Source organism: Myotis lucifugus, unplaced genomic scaffold, assembly GCF_000147115.1.
Source record: "Myotis lucifugus unplaced genomic scaffold, Myoluc2.0 scaffold_54, whole genome shotgun sequence".
Classification (NCBI taxonomy): Eukaryota; Metazoa; Chordata; class Mammalia; order Chiroptera; family Vespertilionidae; genus Myotis; species Myotis lucifugus.
In genome coordinates this window covers 2,989,775-3,005,463 of record NW_005871102.1, presented here as the reverse complement: position 1 = coordinate 3,005,463, position 15,689 = coordinate 2,989,775, and the positions used below count along the sequence as shown (strand labels likewise).

The following is a 15,689-nucleotide window of genomic DNA, read 5'->3' as shown; positions in this document are numbered from 1 at the left end:
GGGCCTCATCCTCCGGAAATTCTGTTTCTTTGTTATGGGGTGAGGCCACAACATTAGTAACAAAGAAACAGAATTTCCAGAGATGAGGCCCAGAAATCAGGATTTTAAAAAGATTCCCAGGTGATTCTAATGTGCAGCCAAGGTTGAGAACCACTGTCTTAGAAGAAACCATAGGCAGCAAAATCTCAGATATCTCTCGTAGCAGTATGTTTGCTGATAGATCTCCAAATGTAAAGGCATTCTACTGCCTGGGAGAACATATTTGCCAGTGATACATCTGATAAAGGATTAATTTCCAAAAGATTTAAAGAACTCAACAAAAGTAAGGCAGCAATCCAATTTTTAGGCGTTTTTAAGGCTTCCTTGGTCATCTTGAGTCTGGCGCCTTAGACCACTCGGCCATCCTGACACATTTCCTTGGTCATCTTATGTTAACTGAGTTTCAACTTCTCCAGAAGTGTTAATCAGCTACAGCACGTGGTATTGGCTACAGTATACACCTTGCTCATTTAAAAGATAACCAAGGGCTAGCCTGTTATCAAGAACAACTTTGGCCAGAGAATCTAAGGTTTGTTGGGCAGGTTTATTTTAGCAGCAGATTCCCTGATACTTTCAAGAGTTAAGGGGAGGTTCTTGATCATAGCTCATTTACATTTACTCCTAACCAGGGAAGTAAGGACCTGGCAAAAGAAGTGACTCTTGGATCATGAAAACCTCCTGGTGAGTCCTTTCTAACTTGATGATGTAAATTCAGGGGAGTTGACCAATAAGGCTTCTCATTCATTTGGGAACTGTTAGGGGCACAGTTAGATAACCTAAGAGGCATTGTCTGGTTATGTGCCAGCCATCTGGGCACTTACAGGCCCAAGCAGAATGATAACCACCACAGACAAAGATAAACCCTATATGAACACAAACCATTCCCATCAAGGTGGCACTATAAATGGATTCATTCACAGGGATCTTTGCACTTGACATTCAGACCATGGGTCATTTAGGTTTTTAGCACATTCGGCAAGTCAGTCTCTTAGCCTGGAATAAAGAGTTGATGTAAACACCTTGCAAAGATGGGTGCTGCTGGTGAGATCATTTTGTGATTGGGGGCAGAACTGATGTAGGAAATTATGAGCACAAGGGAGTGCATATGTATTAAGATTTATATAGGTATTGGTGCCTATTTAAGCAGGTAGAGTTATAATCAGAGAAAGATAAAAACAAGGCACTGGATGTTTCGGCCGTGAAAGTTAAACTTTGTAAAATATTTCTGAGTGGGTTGATTGTAGTTTGTGGGACATTGGGAAGAGAAAAGAAATTGGTAACAGGGAGGGCCCCAAGGTCTTTAGCATTATGGATAGATCTGAGTCTTGGATGACAAATCCATCAGCCTGAAAGTTTACCTTCCTTAACAATGGCCCGGGAAATGTGGACAGTGGCTTTATATTTCCAGGCCAATGCTAGAGTAAGAGAAAAAAGAGAAGAATAAAGGATTTCATGTTTAAAGTATCGTCTTGATCGGACATTGTGGGTGGATACATTCTACATCAATATCAGCTACTTGTCTTCCTCATCCTTTTGATTTTGAGTTCCTCAGCTGTGTGCAGTTCCTCGAGTCCTAAGGAGCCCTTTCTGATTGGGAGATGTAGACCCAAGGTTCAAGTTCCTGATATTTGGTTACCATTTGGTTAGTGAAGATCTGGTATAGTCCATTACGAGATTTAAGAGCATTCTTTGTTGTTAGTGATTCCAAATCAGAAGGGTGGGAGAAAATTGGAAACATTAGTTTGGAGAGTCATAACATAGCTAGATATTTGAGGAAACTAGAAGAATTCAGGATCCTGTCCATTTTACAGATATATAACAAAATCTCAAGGACAATGAACAGGTCTAGAATCTATTATCTACAGAGGTGCATAGTTTTCTTTCTCTACAATCACCCCAATTTTTAAATCAAAGATAATCACAGTAAAACTAATTTTTTTAAATTAATTTTGGCCTGATTATTAACATAAAGGCAGCAAGGATAGTGATTGACCATATAACCTCTTTTTAAGACTGCTTTACTGGAACTTTTCATAAGGAATCTCAGATTGAACTCTTAAAAGCTTCCTGAGGCCAGGAGCTAAGCCAAGGACTCACCATCAGATTTTATTTGCAATCCCTCTCATTAGGGTGAATCTCTCTTTTGAGGTCCCCCAGATATCCTGTAGTTTCTGTTGTTTCTTCTTTTTGACAATGATAACAAGCATTTACACAGCCTACTCTGCAGGAAAGATCTCAGTTTACCACTGAAGGAAGTTCACCTGTTATTTTAACACCACCTTCATTTTTGCTCCTTTCCTCTTCCTTGACTTCAGTCACAACTCCCACATCCCCTTGGAAGGACCTGCCCATCTTAATTCTTGAGCATCTTGCTAAGCTCACTGGACTGGCCTTGTGTGCCAGTCTTGAATGGGCATGGATAGCCTGGCATCCCTCCCTGAAAGTCCTGTGGCTGAGTCTTAAAGCAAAGAATGTAACTGGAGTTTTATCAGAGTTACCCAAAGAGTATAAGTTTGCTCAGGAAAATTAGAGTAATGTGCTAGCACAACTTGGACCAGGTTTCTCATTATAAATGGGTGGATTCCTGGGTTTAGGTTCCTGGATTTTTGAAGATTCTTAAGCAGCTGGAGTCATTTAAAGGTACTATTTATTTAACTTTGTCAAGATTATTGCACAATTTTAGAATGTATATGAATGATGCTAATCATGACAATAACAAATACAGTATTGATGGATGATGATATTGATGTGGATTGGTGTTCATTATATGCCAGATAATGCCAATCAATTTAGTTATATTATTCTGGGGTTGAGATTTGCAAAGCAAGAGAATGTACATTGAAATAGTGGAAAGGAACAAAGGCCTTAAAGCCAGGAGCCCTAGGATTTTTCTCCTCTAATTTTCCCACTAACCAGTGAACTTCTTCAAGTATGTTGACTTTTCTGGAACTCCCTATCAATGAAATGGAGATATAAATACCCACATTAAAGGGTTATAGAGGACTAAGTTAGCTCATGAATGTTGAAAGGGCTTCTTAACAGAGCCAGTGAATAAAAGGTACATCATTACTTGTTGAGTTGAATCATAGATGATAACAAAAATACAACTAGATGAGAAGTAATTAGAAATGGAGATAAATCAAGACAGGTGATGGCCTATTCTCTTCTGTAAGTCATGTTCAGGTGATATTTTGTCATTATCAATTTCATTTTCCATCCATTTTATAAAGTGAGAGCCATAGAGGAGATCTCACCAAATAGTTCAGAATCAAGAATTAGAGCAAATACTAAACTCTTTGGCAATGAAAGCCTGGAGGCCGAGAAAGAGGACTCAGGAGGAACAGAGTTCTCCTGGGTCTGGTAGGCAGTTTCTTTCCAACCTTCCTGCATCCAGGGCCCCAGATTTCCAAACCCAGGTATTCCTATTGCTTCCAGTGCCACACTGCAAGGACGTGGCCCCCAAGGGTGTGTAAACCTCAAATCAGAATTCCAGTCATGAAAGCGCAGGCTTCAAAAGGACTTATTCTCATTACAATGTATGAAATGATCTGTAAATACATATTTTAACATTACAGAGTTTAAATATTATTACACACCTTACTTGATGTCAGATTTTGTTAAATGGGTGCTGTTAGCTCAATTTACCAAGGTCAATTGGTGGCAGTGGAGAATAGAACTAGGTATATTTAAATTTTTTCTTATCAATACATCTGTGGCTCAGATAACCCTACCTTTTTTCAAAGAGCTTTAGGCTTCCCCTCACCCCTTTTTCAAACAAGACTTTAATGAGAATCATGTGGATAAACTCTTTGCAGAGCTTTGAAAAGATCCAGAGAACCATTGTGGTAGGAAGAAGCAAACCATTTTGGATGAAATCATAAGCCATTTGAATGCCTCCTCATCTCCCCGGTTGTGTCAGAACCTTTTGGCTGCACTCCTCCCCACGGGAATGTTTTCATCTCCATGGCTAGGTAAATAGAATGTTCACGGAGTTGCTTGATTGCTATTCATGCTGGCAGAGAGTAGCGCGGTGACCTACTTCCAGCATCATCCATAGAAAGCTTCACTGCTTTCATGAGCCTGATTTCAAAAGCCATCCTCTGTGTTCTACAGCGCCTGCCCACACCTGCCTCAGAGAAAACCTACTATGGACCATTGAGGGTCCTTATTTCTGTCTCTCACACCACTCCTGCTCTCATTTTTGGTTCATTTTAGCCCACCTTCAACCTCTTTGGGAAAAATAGAAGTGGTGGGTGGTAACATTTTTGAATTGTAGAGGACAGCTCTATAAAGGGATCTTGATGGGGATGCAGAAGAAATCAGGTGAAGTTGTTTTTTTGTGTGTGTTTTTGTAAAATCTAGATTATCCTTGTTTACATAAACATAATTGATCACAGGTAAATAATTCATTGGAAATTATTTGGAGGCATCTGTATGTGGATGATTCTTTCTTCTTGGGGACCACTGATGCGGTTTCCATAAGTCACTGTCATAAATTTCAATATAGCCAATTTTTACCCTAAAATGGATAGGCTGGGCTGAGCTAGAAGCTTTACAAACTCCAAGAAGAAAGTCTGATTTGAAAAACTTCCACAGAGACTTTTATCCAGTTGGCAGAAATATACTCGGCCTGCACCAGATTTGGGTGTCTGACTAGAGCTGACTGTCCTGTGTGGTTTTGTATCATTGAGTACCATGGTTAGAGCTGCGGAGTCCCTACAGACCTTCTAGTGCAATCATTTGAAGATCAGAAAAATGAGCTCCAGAGAGATTGCAGAGCCTCATCCCCCCAGATTCCCGTTCAAGGGCTCCTGTCCACCTGCCATTCCCTTTCTCATCACTGGGTCATTACTGCTTTAAGGCTCTTTCCATAGGGAGCAAATGTCACTGAGCAGGGAAATAGGAATTTAATTGTCCTTCTCCTGGTCACAAGTGGGAAATCTCATCATGTCTGAAAGGTTCTAGGTACTTGAGAAAGGAGCTGCCTGGGCATCTATCTGTTGGGTGAGAGGTTCTTGAAGTTTGGAGCCATTTTACTATTAAGCTTTTTCCCACATAGTCCAGCAGCCCTTGGTCAAGCCTATTTGGAGGCAGAGGAGCAAGAATTAGATGATAAGCAGCAGCAGGCACTGAGTTTAATAGAGGAACCACAACGAGAGTTCCTTTTTCAGTTGTATGCTGAGCATCTGCACAAAAGGACTTCATGGCTATGCTGTCTCCCATTTTGTTGTTCACTTAGCCGGGTCTATATAGGCACAAACCTCAGACAGTCCTTCGTGTCCCTGGCATCTGTGCTGCTTGAATCATTTTATGTGGCTCTCACTCTGGCAGTAGGATTGTGTCACCTCAGCACTCCATGCCAGATGGTCCCTGTGGTGAAAGGTGTGAACGCCCAGCAAGTTCAGCCCAAAGCACGTTGTTGCCTCACTTCTTTTGACTTTGTCCTTTCTCTCTGCACCCTTCTACTTTGTCTGCTTTTCATTTGTTCTTCATCTTTCTTCACAGATGGCCAGGACACTAATGCGCTGCTGTCATTATGTTTATGGAACAAGTTGGGGTCTTTAGAGGCTGCTGTTCCAGAGACATTAAAGGCTTGGGTCACGTTTGATACCAGGGTAAAGATTTGCAGGATAATTAGTGATCCTCTGCTGTTATTAACCCCTGACTTAAGCAGGTTATTTTCTTACAAAGGTGTTGAAAGTTAATGCCACTGTTAATAGTTTCAGTTGGAAGACCATAATAAAGCCATGTGGGAAAGTAGACCTACCATCAATATCTTTCAAACTCTGAAATTAGAGTTGGGGAAAAAGGAAAGTAAAAAAAGAATTGAGTAAAAGGGATAATTCAATCACAGGCCTACCTTTGGTAACCTTAATTATAGTCCCTGATGGAAAAGGCCCATTTGTTATTCTTAGTTTTGGACAGTTGGCTTTATCACTAAATTCCTGAGCTAGCTTGTCATCACGCAGAACCTCAGAATGGTAGCTGAGATAGCACAGGGTGGGAGGTTGCTATGTTCTATTTTTAGAGATGTTCCCTTTCCCTTGTAATCTATATATATAAAAGCCTAAGTGACCGTTCCACGGTTTGACTGGTAGCTATGATGCGCACTGACCACCAGGGGAAGACACTCAATGCACAGGCATGGAAACATGGAACAGACTGATGAATCTCAGAGGATAGGGGAGCAGGGGGAGGGCGGGAAGAGATTAACCAAAGATCTTATATGCATACCACAGGCCTGGTGCATGGATTCGTGCACTGGTGGGGTCGCTTGGCCGGGCCTGCGGGGGTCGAGCTGAAACCAGCAGTCCAACATCCCCCGAGGGGTCCTGGATTGCGAGAGAGTGCAGGCCAAGCCAAGGGACCCCACCAGTGCACGAATCCGTGCACCAGGCCTCTAGTTCTTTCATAAAGAATATAAGGCCATTCACAATACTGTACTTAATAGAATTGAAAAACAACCATGTAAAACTAATAACCCATGGACACTCCTTCCTTCCTCTAACAGCAGGCAGTTTTGTGGTAGTGCATTTTATTTGTCTTTCAGTTCATCCAGTTATTTTCTAACTCTGGGGAATTCTCTCAGAAGCTAGACTAGATTTAGCTGGAGGAAGTTTTTTTTAGATTAACAGTAGGTTTGAAGATCTTGATCTAAGCAAGGTCTTGTAAGAGTAATGGCCATCAGGTGTCACCCTCAACCCTGAAAGACTGCAGGTGCGCTCAACATGAGGCAAATAATTGGCATGTCAATAGTTCTTCCTGGCTTGACCTGGTCACTGGAGCCACCTCATGGCTCCTCCATGGGATCCAGCTTGGAACTCAGGAGGGAAAAAGGCCTAAATGCCAGGATTGCTCTAAACTGAGTCATTCAGTGAATTAAAAGGATCTTTGAGAATTTCCCCAATTCCAATCCACATTGGACTTTAAATTGTCCATTTCTTTGAAAAAGACATTACCATGGATCTGGTCCTTTCTGAAGTTACCTTTTGAAAAAATTTTGATCCTGAAACATGATGATTATTGTCTTAGAAACTCAGTTCAGGGATTCTGAAAGTGAGGAAATGACTAAAGCGAATCATGAGGAAGGTGTAATTCCTAAAGAAGGAAATTTTGGAGCAAGTTTTGGGTGTCCTGACCTAATCTCACTAAAGGACAATGCTGCAAGCTCACAGACTGATGCTGATTTTAATGTGATTTTGTCTTACTCTCTTTCCTGCTGCCTTTCTTCATCCCAGGTTATTCTCTAGAGCAGCGGTCGTCAACCTTTCGGACCTCACGGACCACCAGTGATCCACAGACCACCGGTTGGCGACCGCTGTTCCAAAGGCTTCCTTAAACCAGCGGTTGCCAACCTTTCGGACCTCACGGACCACCGATTGGCAACTGTTGCTCTAGAGCAGTGATGGCGAACCTTTTGAGCTCGGCGTGTCAGCATTTTGAAAAACCCTAACTTAACTCTGATGCCGTGTCACATATAGAAATTTTTTGATATTTGCAACCATAGTAAAACAAAGACTTATATTTTTGATAATTATTTTATATATTTAAATGCCATTTAACAAAGAAAAATCAACCAAAAACATGAGTTCGCATGTCACCTCTGACACGTGTGTCATAGGTTCGCCATCACTGGTCTAGAGTGACTCTCCCTGACCAAGTTGCTATCACCCACGTTCTTTGTTGCATGTAGAAGCTCCAGGGTTTCTGCTTTAGAAGCCACATGTCTGTGCCAGTGTGATGAGAACCTTTCTCTCCAGCCTGAGATCCAGTCTGAAGATGGGCCTGGTTCTTAAAGGCTCTGATCAAATCATCCCAAACTGGTCCACCCTATGCTCAGAGGGAAAGGAGAAGTGGAATACTATAGACCTGAGAGATGATTTGACATTGTCTGTGACATTGAAGTCATTGCCTTTTTAGGTGGTCCTGTGAAGCACACCCTTTAACACATAGAATCGTGGATGGACAAAGTTTTACCAAGATCTTGACATTCATCTATACAGCTCCTCCTTATACAGATGAGAAAACTCAAAGCTAGTTTTGAGTTTGAAGGTTATTCCAGACTTGGGTCTCCTGAGCTCTGGTTGAGTATTTGGGTCACTGTAGATTCTAGGATCAAAGTCACAGAGTGAGATTGATTAAATCTAGTCTGTTTGCTACTCTCTTTATAGGTCTTTCTTAATCGTGGCTTTATTTTCTCCTCTGCTTAATAAAACTGTGTATGATTTCCTATTAGCTCCTAACTCCTTAAACTGGCATTCACAACTTTCACAATTGACACCAATCTGCATTGTTTTTTAGCCTCAGTCCTCCACTAATCTCTGCATATCCTCCATCCTGCAGCATCACTGGACCTGCCTCAGTTTTGCAAACACACATTGTTTTGCTGTTCCTTTGCACATACCATTCCCTTCATCAGCAATCACCTCCCAACATTTTACCTCTTCCCCTGGGTTTATGCCCAGCCAGTTTCTACCCTCTCACTCAGCACTGCTATTACTGTTTAGAGGACTTACTCATGGTCATGTCTTCAATTTCTTACTAGACCAAAAAAAGCTCCTTGAAAGTAAGGACCATGTCACACAGTTGACTGACTGGCAAAAATAGTATGCTCCAAAAATATTCGTTGTGTCCAGGAATAAATGGTACCCTAGTTTCTGTGTATTCCAGTTAATTCCAGAATTTTGGAAGGTACTTAGGATGTGAGGGCTGTGGAACGAAAGAATAGACACGCTGAAAGTCAGGGCAGTCTACCCTTTCAGAGATCTCAGCTCCAAGTGTGATGATGGCTTCAGTGCTCATGTCATCTGTGATAGCCTGAGATGCTTGTGTGGGCTCCTGTTGGCACTTGGTTTATTCAGTACATTATAGAAAAGGCCCTGTCTGAGCCTCAGGTGCAGTGCACAAGGGGCCTTGGACTAGAGTAACTATTTTATTACCATCCCTGTTTGGTTCTTAGAAGTCTTAGGACAGCCTTGCATTGGCGAAGCAATTTGGGAGCATTTCCTCTTCTTGAGATATTCTGCTGACATCCAGTCCAACGTGACTGCATTGATGTTCTAGGCTCCACCTCAGCCCATTGACAATGAAATTCACAAGACATTTATTGTGCCCCGTGTGGTTTTTTCATTGGTTGACCCAGGCCTGCTATCGCATAAGTAAATAATTCCAGGTTTAGCATTTTAGCTCTTCCATGTCAAGTCCTGCCAAGAAAGGGAAAAAGGCTGAGGAAGAAGCCATCATTCCTTAATTATCTTGAATCTAAAATATGACAGTGCCCTCTCTGGCAGACGTGGCATCCTCCTTCCTTTAACCTTTGTCCTCTATGATGAGTCTGGTCTGGGAAAATCGCCGTCCATAAGGAGGGGTGTGAAAAACCTACAGAGGTTCAGAGGACTGGCCTGGTGCCAAGGCCAGAAATGCTCTCCGCTCACCTTCCCGTGGGGGCATTTGTCAGTGCCCTCCCTGCACCTGTTTTTTCCTTGATACCATCCCTCCTAGAACCCTGCAGCAGAATACCTTCCTTCCCAAAAAAGTCTTAGATGGCCAATGAATATGGGGCTTCTTTTTGGGCTGATGAAAATGTTGTGGAATCAGAGCGATGATGGTTGCAAAGCTTTGCGAATACACTAAAAACCACTAGATTGCATACTTTGAAAGGGTGAATTTCTGGGTATGTGAATTATATCTCAATTTTAAATAAAGTCATGGAATACTAACTCCTTGTGTAATAAATTAAAGTCCTGTAGCACAAAATCTCCTGAAAGACCACTCGGACTTTCTCCTCAAGTGCGTCCTCACTCTGTGCATGTTCAAAGGTCGGGCCATACAGTGTGTGTGCTGGGGGTGGAGGGGAATGACAGAAGTTTATCTGTTTCATTCCCTGTTGTGTTATGCCCAGTGACCTTGGTCTGGGTATTGACTTGTCTTTGCTTCCACAGTTAAAACAGATGTAATAAGCCTGACCCACTTGATGAGGATCTGGGAAATAAAAATCCAGTTTGTTAAGTGCTTTAGGCAGCGGTTCTCAACCTGTGGGTCGCGACCCCTTTGGCGGTCGAACGACCCTTTCACAGGGGTCGCCTAAGACCATCCTGCATATCAGATATTTACATTATGATTCATAACAGTAGCAACATTACAGTTATGAAGTAGCAACGAAATTAATTTTATGGTTGGGTCATAACATGAGGAACTGTATTTAAAGGGCCAGAAGGTTGAGAATCACTGCTTAGAGCAGTGATGCGAACCTATGACACGCGTGTCAGAGGTGACATGCGAACTCATTTTTTTGGTTGATTTTTCTTTGTTAAATGGCATTTAAATATATAAAATAAATATCAAAAATATAAGTCTTTTTTTTACTATGGTTGCAAATATCAAAAAATTTCTATATGTGACACGGCACCAGAGTTAAGTTAGAGTTTTTCAAAATGCTGACACGCTGAGCTCAAAAGGTTCGCCATCACTGGCTTAGAGCAATGAGAGGCTAGCTTCCCTCTGAATGGGTACAGGAAGGGTTGAAGAGACACCAGCGTGTATGGAATAAATCCCAGGTGCGGACAGGAGGTTGGGTGTGTGTTGTGCTGGGTGATTCAGTTATACCACTAGGTGCTCCATTAGGAACTAGTGCTGCTGGTGACTTATGTCTATAGTGAGAAGGAGACTGAGTTTGGTTTCTGCAACAATAACAGGAAAGGGACTTAGAGGAAGAGGGTGTGTTTCCCAGGAGGAATCTTCCCAGTGCTTGGGTGTGAAGGCTTGATGGGTGAGGGTAAGTGCCACCTAGTAGGGTTTGTGACTGGAGGGGTTTCTACTAGTCTAAGCAGGGACCCTCGGAGGCACGCCCAAGGGTTTCTATACACCTGGGAATTGGAAAACCTCCTTAGAGGAAAGGTGAATCGGGAAGCCTGAGTCCCTGCCTCACCCACAAATGGGGCTGTGCCTGAGGCACAAGGCGGAGATGCAGGGAGTCATCCATTCTCACACCCTCTGCCCACTGCAGCTTGCAGGATGCTATGCCAGGCACATCCCAGAGCATGGACAGTTTGTCAGTCCAGCACCCATCGGGGTAACTGAGTCCCCTAGGCTAGTGGTCGGCAAACTGCAGCTCGCGAGCCACATGCGGCTCTTTGGCCCCTTCAGTGTGGCTCTTCTACAAAATACCGGTTCTTCCACAAAATACCGACTTCTGCGCATGGGCCACAAAGTTTCAATTGCACTATGTGTGCACGCCCGCACGTGGTATTTTGTGGAAGAGCCACACTGAAGGGACCAAAGAGCCCCATGTGGCTCGCGGGCCGCGGTTTGCCGAACCATGGCCCTAGGCGATCAGGGAGAAGGGCTAAGTCTTTGCTGCTTGCTGGTCCTCCATCACCCCCTGCCGTTACTCTGTGCCCTGGTCTGTGGTGTGAGGTAGGCGATCATATCAGTGTCTTCTAGATACTAGCCATGACCGGTGCCTCATAAAGATTTTTGTCACTCACCCACCCTGAGAGGAATGGCTCACATTCTTCCTCCTCCTCCTCATTCTCTTATCAGGGTCTAAATGTCTTCTCCCCACTTACCTGCCAATTAAAGGGAAATTGCCCATACTTCAAGGCCCAAACCAGTATTATCTTCTGAAAAGAAGGCTACTTTCCTCTCTCCTTCACCCCTCTATCCAGGCAAGATGAGTCTTGCCTCCTCCTACCTTCCCACAGAATGCTGCCATGCATGTATTGTAGCACTTAACCCACGCTCACTCACCGTGGGTTACTTTAGAGCAGCGGTCGCCAACCGATGGTCCACGAGGTCCGAAAGGTTGTCAACCCCAGCTTTAGAGAACTTGTCAAGGGTCTCATGGGGATTCATGTCTTAGTACCCAGAATAGGGTCTGATGCTTAATATATGGCCAGTGTGTGTCTGTTAAATAAGTGAATAAATTTATAAGTAAATAAATCAGAACATCATTTGTGTCCTCGTACAAATAGTGAAAGGTATTTATAAACTCCATAAATATTTAAAATTGCTTTCCTCTTTATGGTCGTGGTACTTGACGAGAATATTCTTCTGAATGTGTTTTATTAAATCTTTTTTCTGTCTATGGAATTAGTTTTTTTGGTCAAAGGTGATAAATTTTGGGAGAAGCCATACCTTACAAAAATGAAGTTTTAGCAGAGCTTTGCCCAAGTGTGTTCAGCAGAAGGTTAGTTCCCTGGTGGTAATAGTTAGTAAAGAAGAAATGGTCTGGGCCTAATGAAGTTCAGGAGGGACTGGGTTGATCAGGTCTCTTTTGTGGAACGTCTCAAAGCTTTGACCTGGTGTTGCTTAGGAATATTAGTGAGAGGGTCATATCACAGTGACCTCTGCAGCAGGAGCTTAGCACCTATGGTATGAGGTGCATGTTTAGAATTTTGTTATTGATTTGTTGGTGATAGACCAGTGTCTCAATCTACCACCCTGAGGGCAGGTGAATGTCTGCTCTTAGGAATGTCTTGTGCCTGTGCTAAGGACCCACTTCTGCACCACCCACTCCATGCACACCATCTCTGCTCTGCAAAAGTGAAGAGAAAATTTAAAGGGAATCAAAATGTTATTTTATCTGCCACACCAGTATCAGACATCTCCAGTGGACTCTGCAGAAAATGATTATGGTTTTAGAAATAACCTATCAGCCCAGTTGCTGGGCAGTAATCTCCCAGGATGTTTCCCTAAGTACCAGTTCTCTGCATGGTAATTACCAACTCTCTCCGTGGTAGATTCCTGGTATCTAGGAGCAATTGCTAGGAACTCACACTTTCACAAATTTACAAGAGGAAAGCAACCTTGCATTTACCCCAGGGGGAGCTATCAGGGTATTCAAACTGTGCTGGGTAAAGGCTGCTATTGATCATAGAAATAGCGGGAAGAACTTGAATTTTTACCTGGTCTTTTCTCAATGTGTGAGAGGCTGTCTCGCTAGATTATAGTGCTAAGACCGATGGGGGATAATTTTCTTCTTAGGGTCTCTTCCACTCCTTGACATTTGGAGCAGCAGTAAGTCTGACCTAACTGTAGTTGGAACCCTATGTTGTCTTCCTCTGAAGCTGGCTAATTGGTACCAGTGTCTATGAAGAAGATGAGTACAAAGATTTGGTCTGGTACAACTGGAATTCTGATCTGTGCCTTTGCTGTTTGTCCTCTAGAGATCTCAGGGAACACAGAGGACATCCCTCTGGTGCGCTGGAGGCAGCAGTGGCTGGAGAATGGCACTTTACTTTTTCATATCCATCACCAAGATGGTGCCCCAACCCTTCCTGGACAAGACCCAACCGAAGAACCCCAGCACGAGTCAGCAGAGGAGGAGCTGAGGATCCTGCACATCTCAGTCATGGTAAGAGCAGCATGGCCTTCACCTCTCAGGCCATGGCTTACATTATCTTGACATTAAGAGTCTTGGTGCCAACACACAGCTCTGTAAGACCCAATGCCATAATGATCACTGATCATGTTAATGAATAATTTTCCATTTATGGGAAAGCAATCCACCTGTGGTGTCAGTAAAAGTTGCAGTTATTTCCATAGCACCATTACCCAACTGTTTTCTGTAGGAGCATGCCTAGGCATAGAGTTTTCACAAACCATCAGCAATAGACAGGAACAGTAGACTGTCTTAGAAAGAAATTATTCAACTCGTATATCCAAATATCTTATAATAGTTGTACCATAAATGTTGGCCAAATGATTGAATAGCCAAGCTGCTTGATGCTACCAACTCCTCTTCCCTCTTGCATCACCTGGGAGAAAGCCAGCATCCTGGTAGTCTCTCCTCATACAAGAAAGGTCATGGCAATAGATACTAGTCCCTCCCTCTAGCCCAGCTCAGAAACTTCACCATCAGTAACCCTTCACCTACTCAGAAATTTTTTAAAAAAAGTTTAGAAGATCCTAATTAGCAGATTTTTTTCTCAAAAAAATTAAAATAGTATTCCTAAAGTTCTAGGAACTTGTATTTTAAAATCTCACTAGAAGTTTGTACAATCCCAGGTAGGGGTTTTCTTTGATGGTGTATCATTCATCACTGTATCCTTAGCACTTAGAACAATGCACTCACATACTTAATGCTTAATAAATATTTCTGGAATAAATGAGTGAATTTCCCAATGCAGATAGAAAATACCTGTTTTACTTGATATTTTATGTATTTGTATTATGTTGACAAAGCCAATACATCTTCTGCTCCTAGGGTAACCTGGGAGCAAATTGAGGCTTGACAGATTAGCCATGAGCCATATGTATGGAGGGCATAGGCTAGTCTACTGTTAGGAAATTCAGCTGAGAACCAATCTAGGTCTTGGTGTAAACTTTAATCATTTATTCTGGTACCGTCACTTCATGCTGTTTAGTTTTGTGTATCAGATTGGAGGAAACTAAAACACATTTTAGATATGTGTAAATTTTCATTATCCAAATACTTGGCATAGAAACTTTCCCCGTAAGAATCTCTCATAAAATCTCAGAATGTAATCCTTCTATATCTTCCTCAATCCATGTCCCTATGAATAACTGGCTCAATAGATTACCTGCATACACATAAGCTACTTTATGTCAACTATCTAGTCAAGAAAAGAATTTTTGAACAGCAAATGTTAAATCTCAATGTCCAAATATGCTAGAAGGCAGATAAATGAGATTGCTATGCCCCATATTTACAAATGAACTGAGGTTTATAACATGGGAGTTACTGTACTTGTACATCCATAATCAAAGGCCAGTGTTTCCTTTCTCAGAGAAGGCTGTCTGTAGTATAGTTTGTAGTTTCCAGGGAGTGGTGAAGTCAGTCTGATCTGAGGAATCAGCCCGACATTGACCAGGGTGACAGATGTGATGTGGAGGCCCCGTTGTCTTCACACTAATAATATGGTCTGAGTGAAAAAAAGGGTACAGGGTGGCTTCCCACCAGCTATCCACAGCCTTTCATGGTTGGGGGAAGCAGTCATGGGTGGTTTTTGTTTTGTTTCTTTTAGTCCAAGACCATGTCAAAGAACCTGTCTTTTTCACACCAAATATAAGTATTGAGATTCCCAAGAACTAATACTGGGTGTGATTTTGGTCTGAAAGAAAGACCTTGAATACAAGAAGTTAAGATAAGTAGCATGTCAGAAGGAGTGTTTAGTTGGGGTGGGGGAGTCCTGTGAAGATCCTGGCGAGACAATCTAATGCTTGTCCTGGTTGCTACCTCATATTTTCAGTGTGGCAAGGACCGCACTGTCTATCCTCAGATGGAGGTATTTCGGTACCTTCTCTAGAGGAGTGTGTGTGTCTGTGTGTCTGTGTGTTCTTGTGTGTGTGTGTGCACGCACACATTTGTGAATGGATGGCAGTGACGATAGAAATACACTGATCAAGAATGTCAAAGTATATGAGGAAATACGTTGTGCTCATAAATATAACAGCCCCTGTGAGAAACACTGCATTATGAATGCCATGCTTTTCTTGAGACCCCTGGGCAGGGGTTAATGGACAATGGACATTTAAATGGAAAGAGAACAAAAGTCAGCCTTATTGCTGTGCCTTAGACCTTTCCTTCATATGCTACTGGTCACTATGGCAGACCACTAATGACATTCTCTTTCCCAAATAAAATGGAAGATAATATTCCTCCAGCTTTATTTAAACTAAATTATTTT

At 42.4% G+C, this 15,689-nt stretch overlaps 1 protein-coding gene across 1 annotated transcript in view; it reads left to right on the top strand.

The window, feature by feature from the left end:
- Positions 1–15,689, top strand: part of ASTN1 (astrotactin 1) — a 276,053-nt gene that overhangs the window by 83,522 nt on the left and 176,842 nt on the right. Inside the window, exon 2 of the mRNA XM_006088941.3 lies at positions 13,206–13,393. Within this exon, the coding sequence (XP_006089003.1) occupies positions 13,206–13,393 (188 nt within the window). The remainder of the gene's footprint in view (positions 1–13,205; positions 13,394–15,689) is intronic.